This window comes from Rhipicephalus sanguineus, chromosome 11 (assembly GCF_013339695.2).
Source record: "Rhipicephalus sanguineus isolate Rsan-2018 chromosome 11, BIME_Rsan_1.4, whole genome shotgun sequence".
NCBI lineage: Eukaryota > Metazoa > Arthropoda > Arachnida > Ixodida > Ixodidae > Rhipicephalus > Rhipicephalus sanguineus.
The window spans coordinates 9,863,063-9,888,115 of NC_051186.1; the positions used below are offsets into that span (position 1 = coordinate 9,863,063).

A 25,053-nucleotide genomic window follows, 5' to 3' on the forward strand; every position below is an offset into this window, starting at 1 on the left:
CAGTGAGTCCGCGCTGTTGATATTATACTATCGATGGTACCATCGAATTTTTTACTATCGATAGCGCTATCGATAGTATTTTTGACTATCGATAGTTCTCAGCTATCGATAGTATCGATAGTATCGATAGTGACTCAGATATCGATAGTATCGATAGTACCATCGATAGTTCTGCATCACTAGTATAAGTGCACGGGGCTTCTGTTTTCACATCGTGATTTTGTGTTCCGTACCCGCAGAAATCTCTTCGTTATCGATGGTGAGGTTTTGTTCGGTGCCACAATGCCGCACATACTGCATAGATCCAGGAATAAGCTTCCATTTTTATCCCGCCGACGCGGAAGGTCGCTGACTGTGGCTCGTTAGGCTTCGTAACGGCAGGACGCCTTCCAAGTACGCGATGGTGTGCAGCAAGCACTTCGACGACGGTGCATTCGCGTTCGCAGACGAGAAAGAATGGTGAGTAGTCAGCGATAACTTCGCTAATGTGTGCATTTATATGCTTGTTGCTGCTGTGCACTACAAGCGTGAAGACAGTCGCAGTAAGCGAACGCTCGGGGAAGCTTCCCTGAGCTTTGATTTTCCTACACTTCCGCAGGAAAATTAAGCGAGAATCAATCGAGACAGAAGAAAATTAATTCATGGAATTTATTCTTTGTCATTCATGTACCGTCTGCGCTGTGAATGCTAAGTTTGTTCGCGCTTGGCTATGAGTGTTTAACGAGAGTCCCCTAGCCCTTTTGTAGTTCGCGCATGTTCCATTGTCTTTACAGGCCGCGAGAACAGTTCTCACTATTCCGCAGGGCAAGTACGTGCACCGAAACGCGGCAAGTGTGTATGCATGATCTGGTGCATAGTAAAGGGTATCGTTTTATGAGCCCTCACACGCCACGTAAGCGATGAAAATGCGCGAGCGAGTTTATCGCCACTGCTTGTCTTGATGAATATATTTTTCTCGCTCGCTCTCTTTTTTAAGGGTTTTCGCGGAAGAGATTGAGGCCTGACGCACTTCCGACACTGAACTTGCCACAGCGCAAATTTGACAGGCATAAGCTACCTCGCAAGTACACGGGTGTCTTTGTATACATTTCGCCAGAAGTTATAATTGCGCAAGGCAACTCAGTTTTGCGATTTCCGTGTCATTCCATTTTCTGTTCTGTTTAGGGGACAATTTAAGTACCGAAGTGTCAGACGTGACTCGACAGAAATATTTCTCTGCAGTGGGACCAGGACCGTACACAACTAAAGCTCGCCGCGCAACCTATAAACGACAGTCCCGAAGTTATACACCTAACCACTACGCGCAAGTGCATGAGAGCCTTTTTTTTTAACCACCGAGCCGCTAAAAGGTTATATTCACATGAGATTTAATACTTCTCATCTTTAGGACAACGCCAAGTGCATTTTGCAATGCGCTTGAACCACAGAGCGGCACCTACACTGATATGACTCTCGTGAACGGACGGTACGGCGACCACACACAGCACTCTCGACAAATGAACTCACTGATCTTATTACAGTACATATACAGCCGATCAAAGCCAAATGCTTATTTACATGTTGTTAAGCATACGTACAAGCGGTTAAAGTTGCACCAACGCAACGGAACAAACCGCCTTTTGAGGCCCTGCATGACGTACGCGCACATGCAAACACAACGCGGCTAGCAGACGACACATGGAGCAATCCACACTAGGCGCGCTTCAGCCAGTAGCCGCCAGGCGGCGACTCCGCTCGATCTCGCGGCCAATCCACTACGCCACGAAACGCAGATCCTCCACGTAGCTAACGGCGAGCGTTATATACACACCCTTTAGCGCTGGACGGACTCAGCGACAGCAGGCGAGAATAAGCGTTTCTTCATTACCAGCGAGGTGGCGCTAGGAGCCCGACGGGCGCATTTAAAAGTCGTCGGCGAGCTCGCTCGCTTCTTCTTATATTTGCGCATGGGAGAAGCTTGCCCTTCCGCTGTCTGCTCGCGCGGTTTTCTCGTGGCGAGGGGTAGAGGAATGTTTCACGCTTTCACCGTGATGTCCGCGCTCATGTTACGGCGCGTACGAATGTCACTCGACCTCAGGGACGCCGCTAAACAAACAAACAGAAGATGAGCGCGAGCTATCAAGTGTCACAGCTCGACACTTGAAGCACGCTAGTTTCCTTCGCTGCTTCGGCCGCGTTTGCAACAGAAGCGCTGTTCAAACTGAGAGTATCCATTGGCGAGCCTCACTTCGTATAGCATTAGTTCCTTGCTATCGCATTCATTGCTTCGCCCTTGCGGCGAAACTGTGACTTTTTTTTTGTGAAAGACGCCATTGAGAGGAAGAAGTGCACGTGAAATGCCGACCGCTTTCTCCAGGTAACCGGGTGCTTTGTATGACAGACGTCATGGAGACGAAGACGTGCAATGTCGGTGTGCACGTGAAATGTTTCAAGGCTTACCACACCCGCACATAGCACCCCTAATGCCCAGTGTCCTATATGTATAAGACGGCTTGAAAAACAGTTTTGCGTTTACCTGGCAGTAAATAAAGAACTTGTGCTTTCTTTTGAGGGTAGAAGTACAGTTTTTGTGAAAAAAAAAATATTTGCTTTGTCATCTTTTTCTGAGTTTCGGCATATATGGGTTAACTTGAGGAAATCCATGATGAAGTAGAAGTTCTTAATCTGTTTTGCAACAAATGAGGCTAAAGTAAGTTTTTTAACAGATTTGATAATTGTTTAACACCATTATTATGTACGAGGCTGCATGAACGCTTCTCACAAAATGTACGCGAAATGCTTCTTGTCAACGTATGTCTGCGCAAAGTACGAACTTGTCTCCTACTCATTATATTTCTGTCCCCTCATTTCTATTTTTAGTGCACGATGGCCCACCGCGCCGCTCAGCCGGGTAAATTGGAAGCGTACAAATCTCGGCTACTTTTGTTTTAACCCCGTTGTTTAAAGCGTTAGCGAGTGTACTTCCCCCCCCCCCCCCCCCCCCCCCCCCGGCTTATTCCTCATGTCCCGTCTCCCAACTTTAATTCCTTTGCAGGGACGGAGCGAGCTGTTGTTTTCAATGTTGAGAATATGTGGACCGTGGGCCGCACTGACTGCACTGAGCTTTGCTCTCCGTGCCGCTGCGGTCGGAATCTACCTGGTATGGATAAAGAGCTGGACTATTGAGAGCAGCCGCCACGAGACCAAACCGGAATGGGTCATTGGCCTGGCAGTGCTCTGCATTTCAGATAGTGCGTACAACAAATGCTGCGCAACATCTCAACTATATGCTTTGTAGTGTGCAGAGTGGACCGATGTGCGTAATGTTTTAAAGGCGCTTTCCAGAAGGTTTTGTACGAGCAAGAGGACACTGCTATTCACTAGCGATGAAAGCTGCCATGGCGCTAGAACATCAAAGCTTGTGTTGACAAGAACAGATATTACCACGGCTCAATATCGAACAAATTGTTCATCATTCCTCTATAGGTGTAAAAACGACGCGGGTCGCTGGCGGGCCCAAATATGCCACTATAAACTTTTTTTTTTCTATTCTAATTACCTCACACATAAGGAATGACTAATTTAGGGACATGCCACCACTTGATGTATTCTTTAGGCTGGTGCCCGCTTCCATCGGACACACTGATAATATGACACCATGAGATAATTTTCTCTAAGCTCTTTTCTCTTCTGGTGGCATCAGCGCAGCCGAGCTTACGGGAGGGGCAGTACGCATTCCGGAAACAGGCGAATGGACGCACGGCTTTAGAGCTGGCGCAACGTGTTGGGCTTGCTCATACCCACCTCCTTACCTTGCTGTAATCATTCAATGTCTCTTTTATATAGCGCATCCCATTTTATGAGCGAAGAGTTGCAACACATAGCAATCTGTCGCTAAACATCAATTCTCAGCATTTCAACACACGAGCTTTCAATCTCTCTTCTACATTGTTTCTCAATGACTGGATTGCAGTGGTCTTCGGGTGTCTAGGAGCCGTCCTGTTAGCTGTGGCCTGTCGAAACCTTTCCAGCCGTTTGCACAAGGCCATGATCCGGAGCGTGTTGCGCTGTCCCGTGCACTTCTTCGATGCCACACCGAGAGGCCGAGTGCTGAACCGCTTCTCGGCTGACATTGATAACATCGAGACCCGGTTTTATCTTGCGGCCAAACAAGTCCTAGAGACGATTGCCCTAGGTGTCGCCAGGATCGTCGTGACTGGCCTCCAGTCACCGGCGGCTGGGCTCGTGGGCGGCTCAGTGACTGCTATATTTCTCTTCCTAGTGGTGTGTATAACAGATAATATTGTTTTGTTGGAATAGTCTCGATGCGTAACTTGATATTTTTTAAATTTAAATTTCATTTTTTTCGCCAAACTCCACTATAATGTAATGTTACTTCAAACTGAAGTGACGCTCTGTAGCGGTGCTTTGTTGGCATGAATGGCCGGCATATTCTGAAGGTATTATTCCAATGTTCTTTTTTTTTAGTTTTAATGGTTCATACGTGCTAAGTTGGCGTTCTCTCTACGTTATCGCGATTATCGGCTATTGCTGTTTTATACAATAAGAAGTAAATAGAACTGTGCGTAATAAGTACCGATATTAATTCTGGCTAACGTAGCATTTACCCATGTTGTGACTGCACTCTTCCTTTCATCTTTCCTATCGCTTAACTGCCGACAGCTGCAATCGCTCGACGTCCTCTGCAAAGTACAGAAACAGTTTATCCGAACAAAAAGCCCTTAATAATAATTTCTGTGGTTTTACGTGCCATACCATCATATGACTATAAGGCACGCCGTAGTGGAGGACGTCATAAATTTCGACCAACTGGTGTTGCGTGTGCTTCTTCGCTTTCGGTGGCCTCTTTTCGCGCTGCTTTCTCCTTTGCGAATATGTGCAACCAATTAGCCCAATGTAGCGCACTTGTGCTGCGGAGGATTCATGGTCACGAGAAAAGAATGTGACCTGCCGCCTGACATAATTCTTGTGGCAAGAGCCAATAATTTGTAGTCATATGACGTTATAGTCTGTATAAACGATCACTCACTTGGCCGGCTAGGTACATGATGACTCTGAAAACGAATATCATCCGAAGGCGCCCGACTAGTTAGGCAGGAAATGATGCGCTGAGTGTCAAACATTCTTTCACTGAACACACGTTTATACAAGTTCGCGAAGGTGGAAGAAGGAGAGGAGGGAAAGATTACATGGCAATCATGGAAGATATTCCAATTCACACACACACAAAAAAAAATCCGGATTAACGGTCACTAGAAGAGCTTCATCGTTATCGAGCTAACAAAAAAAAATTATTTTAAGAAAAGGCGATATCGACAATAACGTACGTATTACCTGCTTTGTCGATGCGGAAAGCGTTGTGTATTTCACCTGCACGCTCGCCTCTATATCACCTTAGTTTGTGTGGTATCATCTGTGTGTCGTCGTATATGTGTGAAAATTGTGAAAGCTGGCGTAGGACAAAAAATTGTATGTACGTTCAACCTGCAGGCAGTCGTTGCGAAAGCGTCCAATGCGGCAAGGCGCCTGGAGAGCGTCGAGTTTTCCCGCCTTCTCCAGCACGTGGCCGAGACTCGAGAGTTGCTCAGCGTAGTCCGGTCGTACGGTGTCACGGACTGTTTCTGTGAACACTACTATGGTATCGTGGATGTCGCCCTGAGACCTCTGCTGGCACTGTTTGGCTGCTTACGTAGCGTCCGCTTCCTCGGAGGTCTTTGCGGCTTCTTGGTCATTCTGGCCTCCGTCGTCTTTGGAGTCCTGGCCTTAGGAACGAGCCGAGACGTGGCCACTGATGAAACCACGATGGGACTCGCGCTCAGTTCATCCATGGCGGTGAGTCTACCATCCTTAGTACATCTGTATTCACGTCCGTAGGTAGCGAAGAAATCAAGAGCTGTTATGGACCATATTTTTATCTGCAAGGACTTTCTGTGCTCGTTGTGACTGCTTAGAGGAACACAGAAGCATAGATTGATCGTGCTCATTCTGGTTCATGTGATTTGAGTGGTAAGAATAACAAAATTATGCGCGAGTGGGTAATATCACTTCTGGAGCTATGGCTATCAGATTTGATCTACTAGTTCGAAAGAATGAAAGCGCTTGTTGAAAGAGGCTCACAAAGCAATCTACGAGTGATAAATAGGCTTTGCTGCGATGTTGCCGCAAATATTCTTCTAATGTTGAAACGACAAACTGTGGACCGTGGTAGCATTAGAAAAGAGCTCACATTTTAAGTTTATCAGTTGAGACTGGTTCAGTGAAATCAAATGTGGCTACCACAGTGTGCATTCTAGGGTAACAGACAATAGAACTCAGGAGTAAGACAACGCATCACTTTTTGTTCAGCCAATTCGCACTTGTTGAAAGATTTCTTCCAAGCTTCATAGTAACGGCTAAGACCTGCATTGTGAAGGTTAAATCTATCAACTGCAATATCGATTCAAGTGGTAGCAATTATATGTGCGCTTCGAAAGTGATGAAAAACGATTGAGGCGAGTCATTGCTGAAAAGGAAGACAGTAAAGAAAGGAAGAAAGTTCGTTTGATCTCATTCTGTCCTTGAAAAAAAGCTCTCTTGCAGGGAGAAAAGTTGCATAATACTTCACAACCATGCATTTTCCTGCACTTGAGTGTACGGATACCCTTTTTCCGCAGATACCTCTTCTAATCATCGGCGCCACTGCAAGTGTGTTCGTGTTCACACAAACATTCGTGTGTTTCGAGCGTTGCCTTGAATACACGCGATTGACTCCAGAGGTGAGTATGTGGTAAGGGCTATGGCCGTGTCTTGCTTTGTTTTAAGGTGTTCTCAAAAGCACACTTAAAGACGTGCTATCGCGAGGGTGTGAACGGTAGTGAGACAGCTCTTGCATTTTGAAGGTGTCAGTGTGGAGGTTCTCTGAGCACTGTAACAATTTTTTGCTCGCGGGGATAAGTTAACTAGTTCCCATTCTAGAGAGGCAGTGCTCACCTGTGTTGCATAGCTTTGTCATATATTCAGCGTTACAAGTGAATGTCAAACATTGCCTTACTACTGTAGTGAGAATGTCTCTGAAGCTTATAAACATACGCGAACATCTCTAAACTTATGGCATGGAAATAGAAAAAATCGATATATTTATGTATTATCTGTAAGGGAAATCTTCGTAAAGTACACTCCTTTGTACAGAACCGCGGTGGCTCGTGTTGTTGTTTTAGATGCGAAAGCATCTTATGCTCGGGGGCAGTGCCCGTTCTTCGGCGTCCGCACCCATACATAAAGTGAAGACGCAGGGTAATTGGTTAATCTGTATCTGCCAAAACGCAACGGCTTCAAATAGAATAGTTTGGCGGTCGCAAATGCCACATTCATTGTACGTAATGTTGTAGCGTTTCAGTGTAGGTAAGTGATTCTATTTGTGCGCGGTCTGGAATAGGAGCAACGGTAAGCGAACGGTGATTGAGCGTTTACCAGGGGTGCAAGGAGGGCGCCAGCCCTCCACTGCGAAATATTGGGAAGCAAAACCCCGTTCCCTAAACTTTTGAAAGTGCTCCCCAGAAGCAGTTCACTGGCCAATCAAAGAGCTGACGTGAAGTTTTCTCTTAGCGTTGAAATCGCGTCATTCATCTTTTTTTTTTATCATTAGTATGCTCTGCCCCCGCAGGGAATATTGCATATTATGCGCCACCGCAGCGCGCTCTATGGCTGAGGAGTCTTCGCTAGAGCCAGTTGGAGCTTGCACAGCTTGACTGGGCTTAAATAAAAGGGGGGTAGGGGGTTCAATTACACCCGCCTTCGTTGGCAGCTGAAAGGTGGGGAAGGGGGCAGGATTGTCACATTGACACTGTTTCCTTGTGTGAAGACAACCAACCTTTAATTACGGGACTCTGCTCTTTTCGGCAAGAGGCTGTTTCTGCTGCAAGTGCGTCACGCTTAAAGACGCTAACGGTGTTGCATACGCACACGCATAGGCGTGCGCAGGGTTCCCTATTAGGGGGGGGGGGGGCGAAAGTTCATCGCAGCGACCCCCACACTACTAAGTCAATGTAGGGGCAGATTTTGCGCCAACCCCCCCCTCTTAGGTGACTAGAAGGGTCAATGTACGGGGCAGATTTTGCGCCCTCCCCTCTTAGGTGATTAGGGGGGGCGGTTGCCCCCCTGTGCGCACGCCTATGCGCACACGGACAATGAGACGGTGAGGAAGTGTGGGCGTCGCGCAACTGTATGACAAATGCTGGCTAGTAGAATATCGGAATGGCATGCCCATGTTGCAAGAGCATTTGAAGTTCGAAACAATGGATTGCGAAACATTGACGGTAGCCCGAAAATCCTATTTCTTTGCCGTGGCAAACGTGATTTGAAGTCTTCCAAAAACAATGCGCAGAGCTGGTGCGTAGTGTGTTTGTCAACAGCAACAATCCACGGCTTGCAATCTCTCGCATGCAAAAAAAGGAAATACCAAATTTAGAGAACGTTTGTGAGCCCTAAAGAATGAGTGCATGCGGTGATGCACGCCAGGTGCGATTGCTGTAGAAGATTTTGCGCTATATCGTAGAAGTGGTGATGACACGAATGTAGCATTGGCTTGTCTTGGTAATCTACACATTTTCATTGCACAACAATTTTTCAAGGCACTCATACCTGCAAGAACCACAGCTGACCTCCCTCTATGCGGTCAATTTACTCATCACATAAATAATCATCGTATCTTCGAAATATGATCCAGTCATGAGGACGATCGTATCAGAACCTCATGGCTTTACTGCAATCGTTTAAAAATTGCTTACAAAGGTGAATCGTTTAAAAGGTGAAGATCGTTTAAAAAGGCGAATAACAGATGCATCTTGATCATTTTTGCCCCATCCTTCGCAGGAAAACGAAGATTTTTACGACGTCTTTTGTGAAACAAATCACTCATACAAAACACGGCGGGGTCTGCTTTCATCTTACGAAATGATGCCAGCAATTGCTTCTTGGACGCCCGGTGGGAGAGTTGAGTTCAACCACTACACAGCGTCCTATAGGCCAGGAATCATGCCTGACGCACTCGCCGACATCTGTTTTGTCGTAGAACCCCGGGAGAAGGCAAGTGCACATAGCATTTTTCACTAAAACCCTATCACAAAAATAAGCATTTGCAAAATTAATCGAACGATTCTTGATGGCATCTTATGTTGGACACTTAGTTTAAATGACTTTTCAGGTCGGCATAGTCGGTCGTACCGGCGCTGGAAAGTCATCGCTATTCATGGCTATTCTTCGGGTCCTGGAAGCGACGCATGGTTACGTGTGCATAGACGGCGTCAGCATTACATCAGTTCCTCTGCAGAAGCTGCGCTCCGTCGTGACCTTGATCCCGCAGGCGAGTAATGTGCAACTAGTGTTTGCGCCTAATCGAGAGCACAGTTATTAACGTTAAGTTTAACCTCAACTACTTCCTCACTATAACGTGCACACGGCCTGATTGCATATGGCCGCTGGTTGGTATTCACTAAAAGGAAAAATGTAGTTTGTTTTGTCAAGGTGAAAGCCTTAGATGATCAAACGCCAGAAGTGACCGTAGGCGCATTACAGAAATGATGCAAAAAGTCACGCGTTAAGAGATGGCATCATCTGTGACGGCACAGTGGCGTCAGACGATGGCTTCACCATCACATCGTCCCTTGGTCAAAGGGGAGCCGATACCACCTACCAAGGATCAATTCAGTCGACTGGAAAGAAGACTGGACATGTTTATTTTATCAGCGCTAAAAACACTGAATATAGAAGACAAGAACACAGGACATGCGCAGTTCTGTCGTCTTGTCTTCTTCTATTCTTGTTTTTAGCGCAGCAAAAAACGTTTTCAAGATGTTTTGGGCATGGCTAGTTAGCGCATTATCGGAACGGAACAGCAATTCCAACAAGGCGAAATTTGAATTACAGACACGTTGCTATTCTAAGCTCAGCCTGCATGAAACAGTCTTCGATCGCATTCTAAGGCGCGGTTTTTTTTGTGTTGAAGGGATGCATGAGAAACATGCGTGCCTGCACAAGCTACAAGAATAGCGAAAACAGCTTGTTGATAAACTTTGTTTGTCCCGGCTTAGAACTAATCATTGACGTTTTCATTTCAAACCTGCTCCACCTATTATTCAGACAAGCAATAACTTGGCGACTTTCGATTTTGTCATTCGTTCACCTCATACTGTTCAGCAACATATTGGCTCCGCCAAACAGCATTCCTTGTTTAGATAACTGCAGTTTTTTCATGGAGACGCAAAATATTTCAGATGCATATTTTACGCCAGTCGGTCCAGTACTCCATTTTGTATGTGTAAATAGAAATACATTAGCATATTTTTACTTGAGATAAGTGATGGTGAAGCATGGGTACATTAGACACCCACGTTTCAACATATTTCCGATGCAGGACTCAAGTCTGATGCGTGGCACACTAAGGGATGCCTTGGACCCCACTGGCAGCCACTCTGACCAGGAAGTGTGGCTGGCATTGCACCGAGTACATCTTGCCGAGTTCGTTAGTAGTCACCCGGACAACATAATGATGCACGTGGGCGACGGTGGAAGCAACCTAAGGTATTGTGCCAGCATACCTATGAGGATGCGCACATTGGCCAACAGTCCATAACAAACTTGTTTGAAATACATTAGGACCTTCATTAGGCTTATCGGACCTTTACATGGCTTATAGTTTGAACAAGATGCCACCCTAACTTTGCCATTTGAAAGAAAGTGTTTCCAATATCCCATATATACGTCGTTTCTGAAGTGGATTTGACGTCAGGCTTCGATAAACGTATCGACACTGATTTCCGCAATGACTAAAATCCGGACGCCGATTCTGAAATATAGAGTTTTCGTTCCACGGTGATGTTTCAACTCACATCCGCATGTGGTGCCTTACGAAAAAAAAGGGCTTGAGACCCGTCCCGTCTCTGTAGCTAATCCAAACAAAGCGCTAATAATTGCAACAGGCGAGGAAATAGTGATAGTACTTGTTGGACCTCTAAGCCTTCCAACTGCGGCGGGGTTAACATCGAGCCAAAAACACGTCTTGCAAGATGAACCGCTTTAATGGAACTAGAAAAAAAAAAGAAATGAAGAGGGCGAGCCAGCGCTGCCACGTGAGCACGCGTCAGCTCGTGAGGAGCATCCATAATGATGATGTTTGGTCATCTGTAGACGAATGACGAAGAAAAGGAAGTCACAACAGTCTCCCGCGCCGACAGATGACGTTAGTTGGCTTCCAACGGGTAAAGTAGCTGTACGGGCCGCTTCACAACAGAGCCGTCGGGCAAGCATAAAGAGCAGGTCCTGACAATGCTGTCGCGTCCGCTGATCAGTTCCTCTATGCGGGCCAAACTCCACAGTTGCCTTGGAAGCTGTTTATCCCCGAGTAGAACTACGTTGCCTTTCTTCAAAGAGTCATTTCTTTTGGCTTGGTTGGATGTAAGGTTCCTGAGTTCATTAAGGTACTCTTTATACCAACGAGACCAACATGCTTGCAAATCATCTTCTCGCTTGCTCCAAAGTTTCTTCAGTGCATCGTTGGTAGACTCGGTGTTGATTTTCAGTTCGTAATGTGGTAGCGTTGTCAGTCTCCTTCCAACGAGAAAATCTGCTGCAGATAGGGGGTACGGTTCATCCACGTCGTTGAACACGTAAGTTAAAGGTCGAGAATTCACCACGGCCTCCACTTCTGTTAGTAGAGTAACTAGCCCTGTCCGACTGACAAGCCGTCGCCCGAGCATCTTCTTCAAGCAGGTTTTTACAGAACGAACGAGTCTCTCGTAGAACCCGCCCCACCAAGGAGCGCTCGGGCAAATGAATTTCCATTGGTTCTTCGAGGAGGAAAAGAAGGCGAGTACGTCGGGGTGTCTTATCGTTCGCCAAAGCTTCTGTAGGTCCTTGGACGCTTTGACGAATGTTCGTGCGTTGTCGCTGTAGATAGTGTGACAGAGGCCCCGCCGTGATACGAATCTCCGCAGGGCGCAAAGAAAATTCACTGTGGTCAAGTCTTCAACCAGTTCCAAGTGAACAGCTCTTGTCACCGCGCATGTGAAGAGAGCGATGTAGGAGCGCTCGTGGGGATGCCCTTTGATGTATAGTGGCCCTGCAAAGTCAACTCCACTCACGAGGAACGGAGGGGCTTGAGTAGCACGATCCTGAGGCATACAAGGTGAAGATTGCTCAACAGGTTTACTCTGTAGGCGTTGGCAGATGACACACCGTCTTATCGTTTTCTTCACAGACTGTCGTGCTTGAAGAATCCAAAATCGTTCTCGAACTTGAGTCAGAGTGTCTCGAACTCCCCCGTGGAAGACCTTTGCGTGAGCATGATTGATTATCAGCGTACTGAGGTGTGAGCCTTTTGGTAGGAGGATGGGATGGCGAGAACCGTACGAGTCGTCAGCCCTGGGAGCTTTTCCTTGTATCCGAAGAAGCCCGTTTTCGTCTATGAACAGTCTTAACTGCCCAAGTGGGTTTTGTAGAGGGAGCGGTTTCTTGTTGGCGACGCAGTCTGCTTCTTTACCGAAGTGAGCTCTCTGTTCCTCTCGAAGCAAATAGCACTCCGCTTGCTGAATTTCCTCAGCAGACAGCTCCTCAGACCTATCATTTTCCTTCTTCAACCTTTTGGCATAACGGAAGACCCATGCCGTTACTCTTAAAAGTTTGGTGAGGCTGCTGAATCGTTCAATTTCAATCAGCGATGGCAGCAATGGTCTCGTATTAACAGCATGGGTACTGACCTTTAGTTCTGTCTCAGCTGCCTCGAGCTTTCCGTTTTCGATGTCAATCCTTCCCCCGTACACGGGCCAGCACGTATCAGACATTGCAAGCCATGTAGGTCCAAACCACCACAACTGCGACTGCCTAAGTTTGAGTGCAGACAAGCCTCGAGTGAGCAAATCGGCGGGGTTTTCTTTTCCAGGACAAAATCGCCATCTGGTATACTCAGTCAAAGTTCTGATTTCTTGCGTCCGGTTCCGCACAAACTCCTTCCAGGTAACGGGATCCTTGTTAATCCAGCAAAGTGTAATCTGGGAATCGGACCAAAATGTTGCTTTACCAATACCAAGGTCGCAATTCTTGACGACGTAGGCGTACATTCGGGCTGCAAGCAATGCTGCCATCAATTCCAGCCTCGCTAGAGTGACCGTCTTTAACGGCGCAACTCTGGTCTTTGCCATCAGTAGCATAGTCCGGACGGTGCCACTGTAGTCGACGGTAAGAAGGTAGGCTGCAGCCCCGTATGCCGACTCGCTTGCATCAGAAAAGATGTGGAGTGCTGCCGTTTGGTACGGGCCTTCTCCGCCGGCTGCTAGGAACCTTGGAATACTGAGGTCACTAAGCATGGTTACCTCCTTGCTCCATTTCAGCCAGACAGCAGACAATTTGGGTGGCAATGTTTCATCCCAGTCGAGGTTTTCCTTCCATAGATCTTGTAAGAAGATTTTCGCCCGTACTAAGAAAGGTGAAAGAAACCCCAAAGGGTCGTAGATCCTTGCAACAGCCTGAAGCACAAAGCGTTTTGTAATCCAATGCTCCTGTATGAACTGGAGGATATCCTGGGGCTTGAACGAAAAGGTATCCGTCTTCTTGTTCCAATGAAGTCCCAGTACTTTCAGAGGTCCACAAGGTGAGCAAAGAGATTTTTCCTGTGAAGTGATTCCTTGTTCGAAGGCGGCAGATACTAGAGGATCGTTGCTGGCCCACTTACGAATGTTCATGGAAGCTTGCCTGAAGATCTCAATTATTTCTTTGTGCATCTGGATAGCTTCTTCAGCTGTGTCGGCTCCAATCAGAAGATCGTCCATATATAAGGAGCTCTGCAATCGTCGAGCTGTCACAGGATAGAGGGTTTCTACGGACCTGAAGTGGTGTTTCGATGTAGCAGTCAGTAAGAAAGGACTTGAAGTAGCTCCGAAGGGCACTCTAGTCATTCTCCAAACTTCTATTTCCGGCATTGGGCTGTTCACTTGTGAGGAAGTTTTGAACCACAAAAAGCGGAGCGCATCTCTGTCTGGTTCTCTCAGGCCAATCTGTAGGAACGCCTTCTCGACATCGGCATTCATCGCTACCTTGTAGCGTCGGAAACGAAGCAGTAGGGTCACTACGTCAGGATTTAGATTTGGGCCAGCTTCCAGGTTATCATTCAAGGACTTTGAACCAGATTCGTGAGAGGATGCGTCGAATACGATGCGTACCTTCGTAGTAGATCGGTCCTCTCGTATTACAGCTCGATGTGGCATATAATACAGGGGTCCAAGTGGATGCTCTTCTGTTTCCGGTACTCTTTCAGCAGATCCTTCATCGAGGTACAGTCTAATAGTCTCATCGTATCTTTTCAAGAGCTCGCTGTCCTTGTCAAGTTTTTTCATCAAACTATGCAGACGTTTGGTTGCAACTGCATAGTTCTCTGCCAGGTCGACCCTTTCCTTCCACGGTAGAGCGACTTCGTACCGATTGTCTTTCTTCTTGATGTTGTTCTCGAATTTTTCCAGCACTGAATCGGCGACCTTCGTTTCTTCGTGTTCGGCCTTGATCCCGATACTTTCAAGATCCCAAAACCGAGTCAGAAGTTTCGAGATGTCTTGCTCTGTCACCGTGGCTCGAAGGACTACGACACTGGTACTCTATTACTTTGGTTGTAGCAGACAACGGCCCTTGAACAGTTCAGCCCAGTCTTGTCTCGACAGCTTTCAGCTTTTCGTGCACAGGCTTCACGGTACCAGTTACTAAATCCCAATAATAGTCTGAACCAATTAGGACCGCAACCTGTTTGTCTTCAACTCCTTGCAGAGAGAGAGCTTGCGTATCCAATTGCATCTTGTTCATTTCTCTCAAAACGTTTTCTTCTGGTACCGGAATGCATTCACTGCATATTGTGTCCACTACCAGCGCATCGATTGAAATCGGAATTTCCTCTATCGCAGGGAGAATCGATACTCGCACCCTCTGCATGGTTTTCCGCGCGTTTTCACCACCGAACACGCCTACGGTCAACGTCTCCTCTTCTATTACTTCGCAGCCAAGTCTTTGGGAAGCTTTCGCCGTAATGAAGCTCCGCTGACTTCCGCCATCGAAAAGGACTCGGTAGCGACCAGATGTTTTGGTTCCTGATATGGTGGCCGTCAGAGACTGCAGCATTACGACTGAGCTTGGCTGCTTAGAGATTAGATTGACCGATGCAGATAGCACCTTCTCCTTGTCGCTTCTGATCTCTTCCGATGCGCAAACGGATGTTGCGTGCTTTCTCGCACACTTTCCACATTTCAGCCGGCTTCTGCAATCTTTCGCCAAATGGCCCTGCTTTAGACAACGGAAGCATCTTCCGGCTTTGGTAAGCATCTCCTTTTTGAGCGAGAGGCTGATCTCCTTTTTATCACAAACTTCAGCAGAATGCTTTTCGGAACGGCAAAACAGGCACTTCTGCGGACCAATAGCTGAGCTTTGTAGAGCAGCTGTCGTGGAAACGTCTCGTGGATGGCTGGGCTTTAATCCTCCTTTCTCTGGTGTGCGACGACTTCTGTGTATCTCTTGTTCGGCCACAGCTTCCCGACAAGTCAGTTGAAGGTCGAAGAATTCCAAAAGCATTTGAAGCTCGTTATCTTCTGTATTCGAAGAAGCTGCAGCTGATGATGATGCCTTGCGCGCCTCATGAAACCGAAGTACTATGTCAGTCGGGAGAACTCTTAGCAGGATTTCTCGCAGCATGGTGCAATAAGTTGTCGAGTTCGTGCCAAGCGCCTTGAGGCTTCGAATATGAACCTGTACTTTGTCGTACAGTTTCCTCAGCTGATGGACGTCTGCTGATGATGACACCGGTTTGAGATCCAGCAAACCTTGTAGATGATCTTGAACGATGATCTGTGCATCTCCAAAACGTTTCTTTAAAATTTCAATGGCGTCTGCATAGCACTCTTCCGTAGCTTGCAATCCCGATATAGCTGAGGCGGCTGCTCCGGTCACCAGACTGCTCAAGTAGTTGAACTTGTCAGCTGTGCTCAGCTCGCTGTTGTCGTGAACTGCTGATGTAAACTGGGTCCAAAATCGCGGCCACTGTCTGCGGTTCCCGTCAAATTTTAGGAGTTCTAGCTGCGGAAGCTTGCTCTTGCCGGAAGGTAACGGGTGAACGTTAGTAGGGCGTGGGGTTGGAGGCGACAGACATTCATTCAGTTTGACGCGTAGGTTCGCCGTCAGGGTGACAACCTTGTCACGGTATTTTCCAGCGTCTAACGTCTCGCTGTCTAACAGGTCGTCTGGCGTCTCTTCAAAAATCGCCTCATCAACTTTCTCTATCTGTCCGTAAAAGGAGCTGATTCGATCGAGGAGTACACTTACAGTAGCTTTCGTGACCTCTCGATTCTCTCGCAAGTTGCCTTCCGCCTCGGCCAACAGGACATCGAGTTGAGACCGCAGGCTGTTGCGTCGTCTAAGCTGTCGTTCCATTCTGTCGCACGCAGTCGGGGAATCTCGCCGAGGTCGCAGGCGCCGCGTCTTCTTAGCTGTCGCGGCTCCGTGCGTCGATGATGTCAGCGGTGTCTAAAGGTCCCGGGTTTTCGGCACCATGTGTTGGACCTCTAAGCCTTCCAACTGCGGCGGGGTTAACATCGAGCCAAAAACACGTCTTGCAAGATGAACCGCTTTAATGGAACTAGAAAAAAAAAGAAATGAAGAGGGCGAGCCAGCGCTGCCACGTGAGCACGCGTCAGCTCGTGAGGAGCATCCATAATGATGATGTTTGGTCATCTGTAGACGAATGACGAAGAAAAGGAAGTCACAACAGTACTATTTAGCAATGTCACCAGACTGTATGCCGAGTCATGCCGCGGGTCGCTAGCGAAAGGTCCGCGGGCCACCTGTTTGGAACCCGTAGTGTAGTGGTTATGGTGCTCGAATGCTAACCCAAAGGTCTCGAATTCGAGTCCCGGTCGCGGCGGCCGCATTTATACGGAGGTGAAATGCTTGAGGCTCTTGTGCTTAGATTTAGGCGCACGTTATAGAGCCCCAGGTGGTCAAAATTTCCGGAGCCCTCATAATCCTGTCGTAGTTTCGCGACGTTAAACCCTAATAAATATTGTTACCTGCCACACGGAGTCTCAGAGTGCTCGCTACCATGAAGCTATCACGGAATGAAAACGAAAGCCACGGTCCTGACGGCGTTTGGAAGTTGCACGATGTGCCACAGTCAAACCTGGTATAAGAAAGAAGCTCGGAAGCAAACACGCTGTCCTTTATGTAAGCGGAATGTTGCTATACGACGACGTGACCCGCGGAAAAGATTCTGATAACACAGACTAGTGCGGCAAGTTTGGCGGGTTTGTAACATTGTATGGTGCTTTTGTAAACAGTGCGCAGAAAATGACACCTTTGAGTTAAGGAAATAGCGTTACCACGATGCCGGGTAAAGGGCTCGTGGAAGCTGCTCGTTTCAATGTCTGGTAGTCATTCCTGCAAGTAAATGCTAAATTACGTTTGCGCCTGTGCTATACAACCTATGGCTTAGTGATAGCCTACCAGATAATCTCTGTTGTTTTCGTGTTTTGTGAGATGGCAAGGACAGAGATAATATACAGGAAATATCCGTAATGGTACCAACCTCGCCTATTCATCATTTCAATAAAAAAACATGTGCTTATGAATGAACGCTGCTTGGAAGTCAGCACCTGTTATGTCTACCTTTTAATTATCCTTGTTTTTTTTTCAAGCGCTGTTTACAAATAACGAAATGATAATGTAAATTTTAGCCAATGACACATGTTTGTTACACTTGACCTAAAGTTCTGCCGAACAATTTATTTGAGCCACCCCCCCCCCCCCCCCCGTGAAAAAAAATTCCTGGCTACGGGCCTGATTTGGATGACGTCTCACGCCTTTCCTTAAAATTGTTTCCAGCGCCGGCGAGCGGCAACTGTTGTGCCTCGCACGAGCTCTGCTACGGCGTCCTCGGCTGCTTCTTATGGACGAAGCCACGTCGCACATGGACGGCGACACGGAGAGGCTCGTTCGGAGCACGCTGCGAGAAAGCTTCGACAACTGCACAGTCTTGACTATCGCTCACAGACTGGAGACTGTGCTAGAGTATGACAAGTAAGCAGTTGTTGTCGCAGCTTGGCCAATGTCTGCAGAAGCGACGAGGGAAACCTGGAATATGATTTTCTACATTAATCCTTTTTTGAGGCAAACACAAAACATCGCATTGGTGAATGCTTCGTTACATGACTTTGCCCTCTTGGTGCCGAAAAGCATTATGGCAAGTTTGTGCAAAGGTAGCCTTACTGATTGCCGCTTGCACTATAGTTAATCAGCATTGTTCAGTGCGAATGACTTGTCCAGAATTTTGCTAACTAAATTTAACTCGAGTAAGTATTAAGCCGACATAGTCTGCATTAACAATAATGAATTCCATTTTAGACAAATATTGAATTATAAAGTTATAATAATGTTACGCGGCAGCACTTACGTGATGATGGGCGCGAATCTTTATTGTAGATCACTCAGTCAGTCAAGGTCCAAGAGGTCGTTCCGAAAAGAGCAGGTTCTAATTTTCCCCTAATTAAAAGGAGAAAAAAATTTAACATCACTATACTAGCCCATTTCAAAGAAACAACTGCTCTTTGATAATTTACAGCATGGCGAGAGCTGAACAACGCATAAACGGCGGCAGGAAATACCGTCTACGCTCGATTATATGTCCAAATTTTTCCCTGATATCGACTGAAGAGGTTTTCACAACAGGTGGTGCCGTCGTTTTCGTTCTGGTTTTCTGGTCGCGCTTAATAAAACAGGATTAGCTTGTCGATAGGGCTAGCGACATTTTCTTTCTCATAAAATAATGTCTGAAGCGGTGCACATAATAAGTAAAAAGCACAGCATAAGTGCCCGGGGAAGGACGTGCAGTCGTGGGTGGTGCGGAATTGTGTGGTATAATGAAAGTAAGGAAAAAAAAAAAGATTCAATGGCTTTCTTGAAATAACAAAGTGCGAGGCTAACTGCAGAAGTCTTGGAGAGGCCTTAGTCCTGTATACTCGCGGACAGCTTTTCTTAGCAATGAAGCGAAGGCTACAGAGCCACGGTGCACGTATCGTACCACTAATGAATGTAGTCCCACAGTTGGGTCCGTATTTTCTGCGTGAGATGTATAAAATACTCCTTCGTTTTCTACATGTAGCTTTTTGAGCCGGAACGCAGCGCACACAAGCGAGGTATTTGTTGCCATCTTCGACAAATCGCCCCGGTGCGCACCGGGGCACCAAGGTGCTACGATGATTGGACGAAACGGTGCACCGAGGCGCCCCAGTGCGCACCGGTGCGATTTCATGAAGATGCCATGTATTTCTTTTACTTTATACGTTGTCACTTTGCGTTTTTGCGTGCTCGGACACGTGGCTTGAAAAATTCGCGCCTTTTACCCGTACCTTAGACGCTAAGCAGCGTTTGCGTCGAAATGCAACGCTAGCCTTCACTTTCCACAGCGTGACGAGACGCGCACCAAACCGGACTACTTCGCGTAGCAGTACATGTGCAGACGCTCTGCCCCCGTAGCTTTCCCTTCATTGCCAAGCAAAAGTTGTCCGCGAGTACAGCGAGCATAGACTTAGGATTGCGATGATGGCACGTCCCAATTTTTCGAGATTTCTCGCTATGTCACTTCGCATAACCAAAGAATGGACGTGGTTCGTTTTGATGACTCGCAAATACAACTTCACCGTTCGTTGCATAGAACATTGGTGGCGATTTAAATTATTTGAGTAAGTAATGCCGCTGCAATCAACGTCTTCGCAAGAAGAATTGCCTTCGCCAGGACAGCAACCGCCTGCCTTTACAACATGGGTTTGTGCGCCTTGATACCGTTCCGATAAGTTCAAAGCTCTAATAATTTCTCCGGTTTCACGTGCCAAAACCGCGATATGATTATGAGAAACGCTATAGCCGAAGGCCCGTAAATCGTTCACCTCAATGAAAACGTGAACCTAATCCTAACCGCGCGGGCCTCTAGCATTTCGCCTCCATCTAAATACGACCGCCGCGGCCGGAATCGAACCCGCGATACCTCGTAGTATTCTTAGTAGTCTTTGCAACAAATGGATAAACACTTTGTATCTGCGCGTTTCTTGTACGTTTACGAGCCATAAAGCGGTTGAAATTCTGCCCAAGCACCCATATATAGGGTCGCTGGTGTGCGTACGTATACTTCGGATGACGCTGTACTTTGAAAAGTAAAACAAAAAAAAAAACTAAAACGTATCGTACATGCTGCTCTTGTTAGGAGCCCTGGTGCGCCGATCCTAGTTTTCTTGATTGAGTTGTATGTCAGGTCGTGGGCTCTCTCTTGTCATAAAACTCAATCAAATAAACAGGAGCTTCACCTACAGGTCCCGTCGTGGACGCGGCCCGCGGACGAGCCCCCTTAGGGGGAGTTGCTCTCCTCAGGACCAAATAAAGTTCTGTTCAGTTCAGTTATACGTCAGCTTACACAGACATAAACTTCCCAGAAGGGTCAAGTAACGTACAAAGTATCGACACTACATTTATTTTCTAACGTATAGGCACAACAGACAGTAACAAGAAATCGTGCTTTTAGCGCAACACGCTTGTGTAAGAATACACGTGCGAATTATGACATTATTATATAAGTACACCGCATCACTAAGATGCACAATTTTAGCATAGCGTATTAGGATTTGAATGATCCCGTTTACGATTTGCAAAATCACACAGAACGCATGCAGAGCTTTCCACCTGCTAACATCATCTCCTATAAGCTCACGATGGCAACGCTATAGTGAATAACATAGCGAATTTACTGTTCATAACCTATTCTGGATGATTACGAGAAGAAGGGGCCTTCGTTAAATGAAGCTCAGTTTGGAAACTCCGCACAACAACCTTCACGGTGAAGTCTCCTTAATGTAAGTCCGTCGCCGGAATCATTCTTTACAGCACACGCCTAGGCTGTTGTATTATTACGGAAGGACTTTATTTCTTCGCATTGCCACACCATATGACACATGCACGTGTGGTTGCTTTCCCTGCGCCATGCCTGGCATTTGACATGCGAGTGCAAAGCATGGTAGGGGTCACAGCGAACCCGTGGCCACTGCCGTAAAGTGTGGTGGCGACCCGGTAATCTTGCGTGTCCCCTCTGTTCTTTATTGTGCACAGGATACTGGTAATGGAGAATGGACGTGTGGTCGAGTTTGGGCCAACAGAATTGCTGTCTTCGAACCACGAGTCAGCCTTCTACAAAATGCTCCGGCATGCCGGAGTGACCTTACGTCGCAGTGAATCGTGCGAGTGAGACCTCCATGCCGCCACTTCCCTTGTCATCTACTCGGTGTCTCCAATAAAGAAAGATGTTCTCGCAAATCACAAGCGAACGTATTTGTGGGTCAGCAGCATCACGCATACTTTTTGAGCGAGGATGCTCAGCGGAGCTGAATCGTACCAGTTCCGTCGAGGGCATTCAACTCCGTAGCCGCCGAATGTATAAACGCTATTCGGTGACTGCTTTTCCCACCGCAGTTGAGATGGTGTTGTCGATGCATAATTTATTGCCTCGAGACCGCCGTTGCGCCTCAACGGCAGTTTGGTTCTAGGTCATGGCGTAGGCTTTCCGCTACATGGACGGGATGTAGGGACGCTCCTGGTATTTAAGTGTACCATTTATAGAACACCTGGCAATGAAACGAAGCTATAGACCATAGTTCATTTGTCGATTGGTAGGTTTTTGTCAGTGTATTTCGACGTAGTGTCATCTGGACATCTACTAACGGCTAATAGCTCGTAATGGTAGCTATAATAGGTTTCCTAACAATCATGGCGGGTTCGCGAGGAACCACAGGTACAGCTGTATATATGTGCACATTGCGGCTGAGGAGTGTTCACCAGCAGTCACCACAGATAAACTGCGTAACGTGTAGTAGCATTAAATCTGCCCACGCACTAAAATCAGTAATACCGCAGTTTTATACCACCATCAGCAATAGAAGCTTCAACATCGGCCTTCTATAGACCGAGGAGCCAACGTTGCAAACGTTGCTGACAGATGCACATTACTACATTAGGTTTTACGGCGTGTGAATTGCGTAACGAGTGGGTGCCTTATGACTCCCCCCCCTGCTAGAAGGGGTTCAGCTACAGGTAATCATCATCGTCATCATCAGTGGCATAGAAAATGTAACTGACGTTTTGACGTCTTCTGACGTCAAATCAGCTGACGTTTTGTCCACTTTCATCCCTTTTTGTCTCGCACCATTCGTGGTGACGCTAACTACGCCGGACATTCTGACTCATGAAACTTTGCCGTAATAAATATGCGTTAAGAGTCAACATAAACAGCAGAAATAGATTATTTCGGGTGAGTATAATCACGTATTAATAAAATAATGGGGTTGAAAGCCAGTTTAGAGGCATCAATTCGTAATACTTATGCGAGTAGAAAGCTATGTTGAATGCTTTTTTAGATTAGTTTTATTGATGTTCACGGCCGAGGAGGTTTTATTTTCTAAATACTTCTGTGCATGACAGCTGCAATACACCTTATGCAAGATTATTATCTGATGTTATTTGCCTACCAATGTTTAGAAATCAATGGCCAAACGCTCCTCATACTTACGAACGTCTAGTGAAAGCCCATGCATTCCACAGTTTATTTTGCTGACGAACATTTCCAAACCCGGTTTCACCTGAACAACAACTGAGCGTTGGAGAGTAAAGCCAAGGGAATGCTGGACCGGTATGAGGTTCGTTGTTTATCGGTACTTTTTTCTCTTTCTAGTAGCCGTAGGGTATGCACGAAATGAACACATGGCCTTTTCCTAGAGAATAAGCCTAAGCGATTCGGTTGAATGTAGTAAAGGCCAATACTGTTTTGCAGTAAGCGCCACAATTATACATACGAAGAGAACTGCCAGATAGGTTCTTCGTGTCTGTGATAACAATCAGAAACACCTTTGCGCGTTAGAAAGGCCTTGAAATCAAATTATGTTCTGTAACAAGGATTCCATTACGATGTACACTGTTGGGAAGAGCTTCATAATACGACGTGGTCTGTCATGTGCACCTAATAAAGGTACACAAGCGTGCGTATTTGTTGCTCCTCCAGCACTCCATATACCACCTTCTGGGACCACCTCAGCCTTCTGGGACCACCTCAGACCACCTCAGCCGCGCACCTGCCTTACTGCAAGCGACAGCCACGTTGCCTTAGAGCTTCGTTTCACATAGTTTTTAGATGCGAAGTATCTCTTGCTCGGGGGTATGTACCGCGGCTTGGTAATCCGCACGCGGGGTAGTAGTCCGCACTCACACTACGCATGCGCGCCTCTCCTCCTTCCCTCTCTCTGACAGCTGCGCGTTACTCTCTCCACTTCTCTACCAGCACCTGCTTGCGCTTCTCCTGCGTTCTCGCTTCTGCTCTCACGGCGCATACGCTATTTTAGCTTTTCTACCCTATTTCATAATACATCAGATGAGTAGCAAATGAAATTGGTAACAGATGGGTTATTATATAAGATAATGATTTGTTTCTATGGTATAAAATCACTCCTGAAATGACAAATGTATATGCCAATTGTTCAGGAAATATATCTGTTTAACGGTAATATGTCGGCCTTCGATGGTGTTACTCTGCGCTGCGTACATCAGTTACACACACACACACACACACACACACACACACACACACACACACACACACACACACACACACACATATTATATATATATATATATATATATATATATATATAGTAAAACCTCGGTGATACGATCACGGCTCGTACGTATTTCGGGGTGATACGAACTTTTCTGTAGTCCCGGCCAAGGCCCATTAGCCTGCAATGTATTGGAGTACGGTTGTTGCGAACCGATTTCCACCCCGCGACATTTGATACGAACGTAAGCTAGCGCACAAGTACGAACAGGTGGTGCCCGCGCTGTCTCGGAAGACGCGGCAGTCACGCGCGGGCATGCGCTGTGCGACCATCAACGGTACGTCGTTGCCTGCGAGATAGTGCACGCGAATCTTGGAGGCCTTTAGGCGCCTTCGCGTTTAGATTACAGATGACGTTGACGTCGCACGTTTTTTTTTTTCCCGGCACGTTGACGCGTGCTCCTGTGCTCGAGGCAGCAGCGTCCTTGTACTGTGTTAGCACGTGCCTGCCACGTCGATGCAAGCCATTTCCCCGCTATCAGACGTTCTAAGATACAAGACTGAAACTTGGGCTGTGGGTCCGTCATGAAGTCCCATTAAAGGTGGACGAAGACCCCCAGAGGCGCAGCGGACGGTCTTGGCGAAGGAGCTTGGCCTCTATCTATCGTGTGCTAAGCGCTTCTTAAGTCACTTTCGCCGCGGTACTCTGGTGTCATGCAGAAAAGCGTAGTACTATTAGGAAGGGGTTACTAGCGGTCAAGCGTCACAACACATCCGATTCATTAATTACACACGCGCGCACGCACCGTATAATTACGAGTACAAGTATGATCGCTCAAGTCTACAAACTTTACTGGCAATCATTCAGAGCTGTTGATGACGTCGCTGCGGCCCTGAGAAGCACTAAATCAAAATGTATGCCAACTTTCTATTGTCGCATACTAATTTTTCATGTTTTCTGATGATACGAATATTTTTGGTAACCCCGCGAGATTCGTATCACCGAGGTTTTACTGTATACGTATATATTGTCACGCGGTCGTGACGTCGACGAAGACAACAGTCGGCGTGTTCAAGCTGAAACTCTTTATTTGGCCGAACTTGTGGCCGGGAAATGAAGACTCAAACTACAGCAATACACGCCGTACATTGATAGCGGTGAAGTGGGCGTCGGCCGTCGATAAACTGAACATCGCTGCGATGCGCCGTGTTTTATACATCATGCATCGAACTTTCTAGCCTTATCACAGGTGGTTGCGCTAGCTCTGGAATCATCTTGACTATTCGCGTCATGTGCGCAATCTTGACAAAATGATCTACTACAATCTGGAATGATCCTAGACATTCTAGCGCGGCCCGCGCAAGACAGCGATCACGCGTCACCGGACCAGTTACACCAACATAGCAAAAGA

The 25,053-nt window shown here is 47.0% G+C and overlaps 1 protein-coding gene across 1 annotated transcript in view; it reads left to right on the forward strand.

Annotated features, from left to right (window-relative positions):
* The window catches only part of LOC119374305 (ATP-binding cassette sub-family C member 2), a 37,448-nt gene extending 16,111 nt beyond the window's left edge, over positions 1 to 21,337 (forward strand). Inside the window, exons 7-15 of the mRNA XM_037644379.2 lie at positions 3,035 to 3,230; positions 3,953 to 4,263; positions 5,491 to 5,832; positions 6,654 to 6,755; positions 8,851 to 9,063; positions 9,182 to 9,340; positions 10,391 to 10,557; positions 17,881 to 18,075; positions 21,151 to 21,337. Of these exons, the coding sequence (XP_037500307.1) occupies positions 3,035 to 3,230; positions 3,953 to 4,263; positions 5,491 to 5,832; positions 6,654 to 6,755; positions 8,851 to 9,063; positions 9,182 to 9,340; positions 10,391 to 10,557; positions 17,881 to 18,075; positions 21,151 to 21,286 (1,821 nt within the window). The 3' untranslated portion in view covers positions 21,287 to 21,337. The remainder of the gene's footprint in view (positions 1 to 3,034; positions 3,231 to 3,952; positions 4,264 to 5,490; positions 5,833 to 6,653; positions 6,756 to 8,850; positions 9,064 to 9,181; positions 9,341 to 10,390; positions 10,558 to 17,880; positions 18,076 to 21,150) is intronic.
* The last annotated feature ends 3,716 nt before the right edge of the window (positions 21,338 to 25,053 follow it).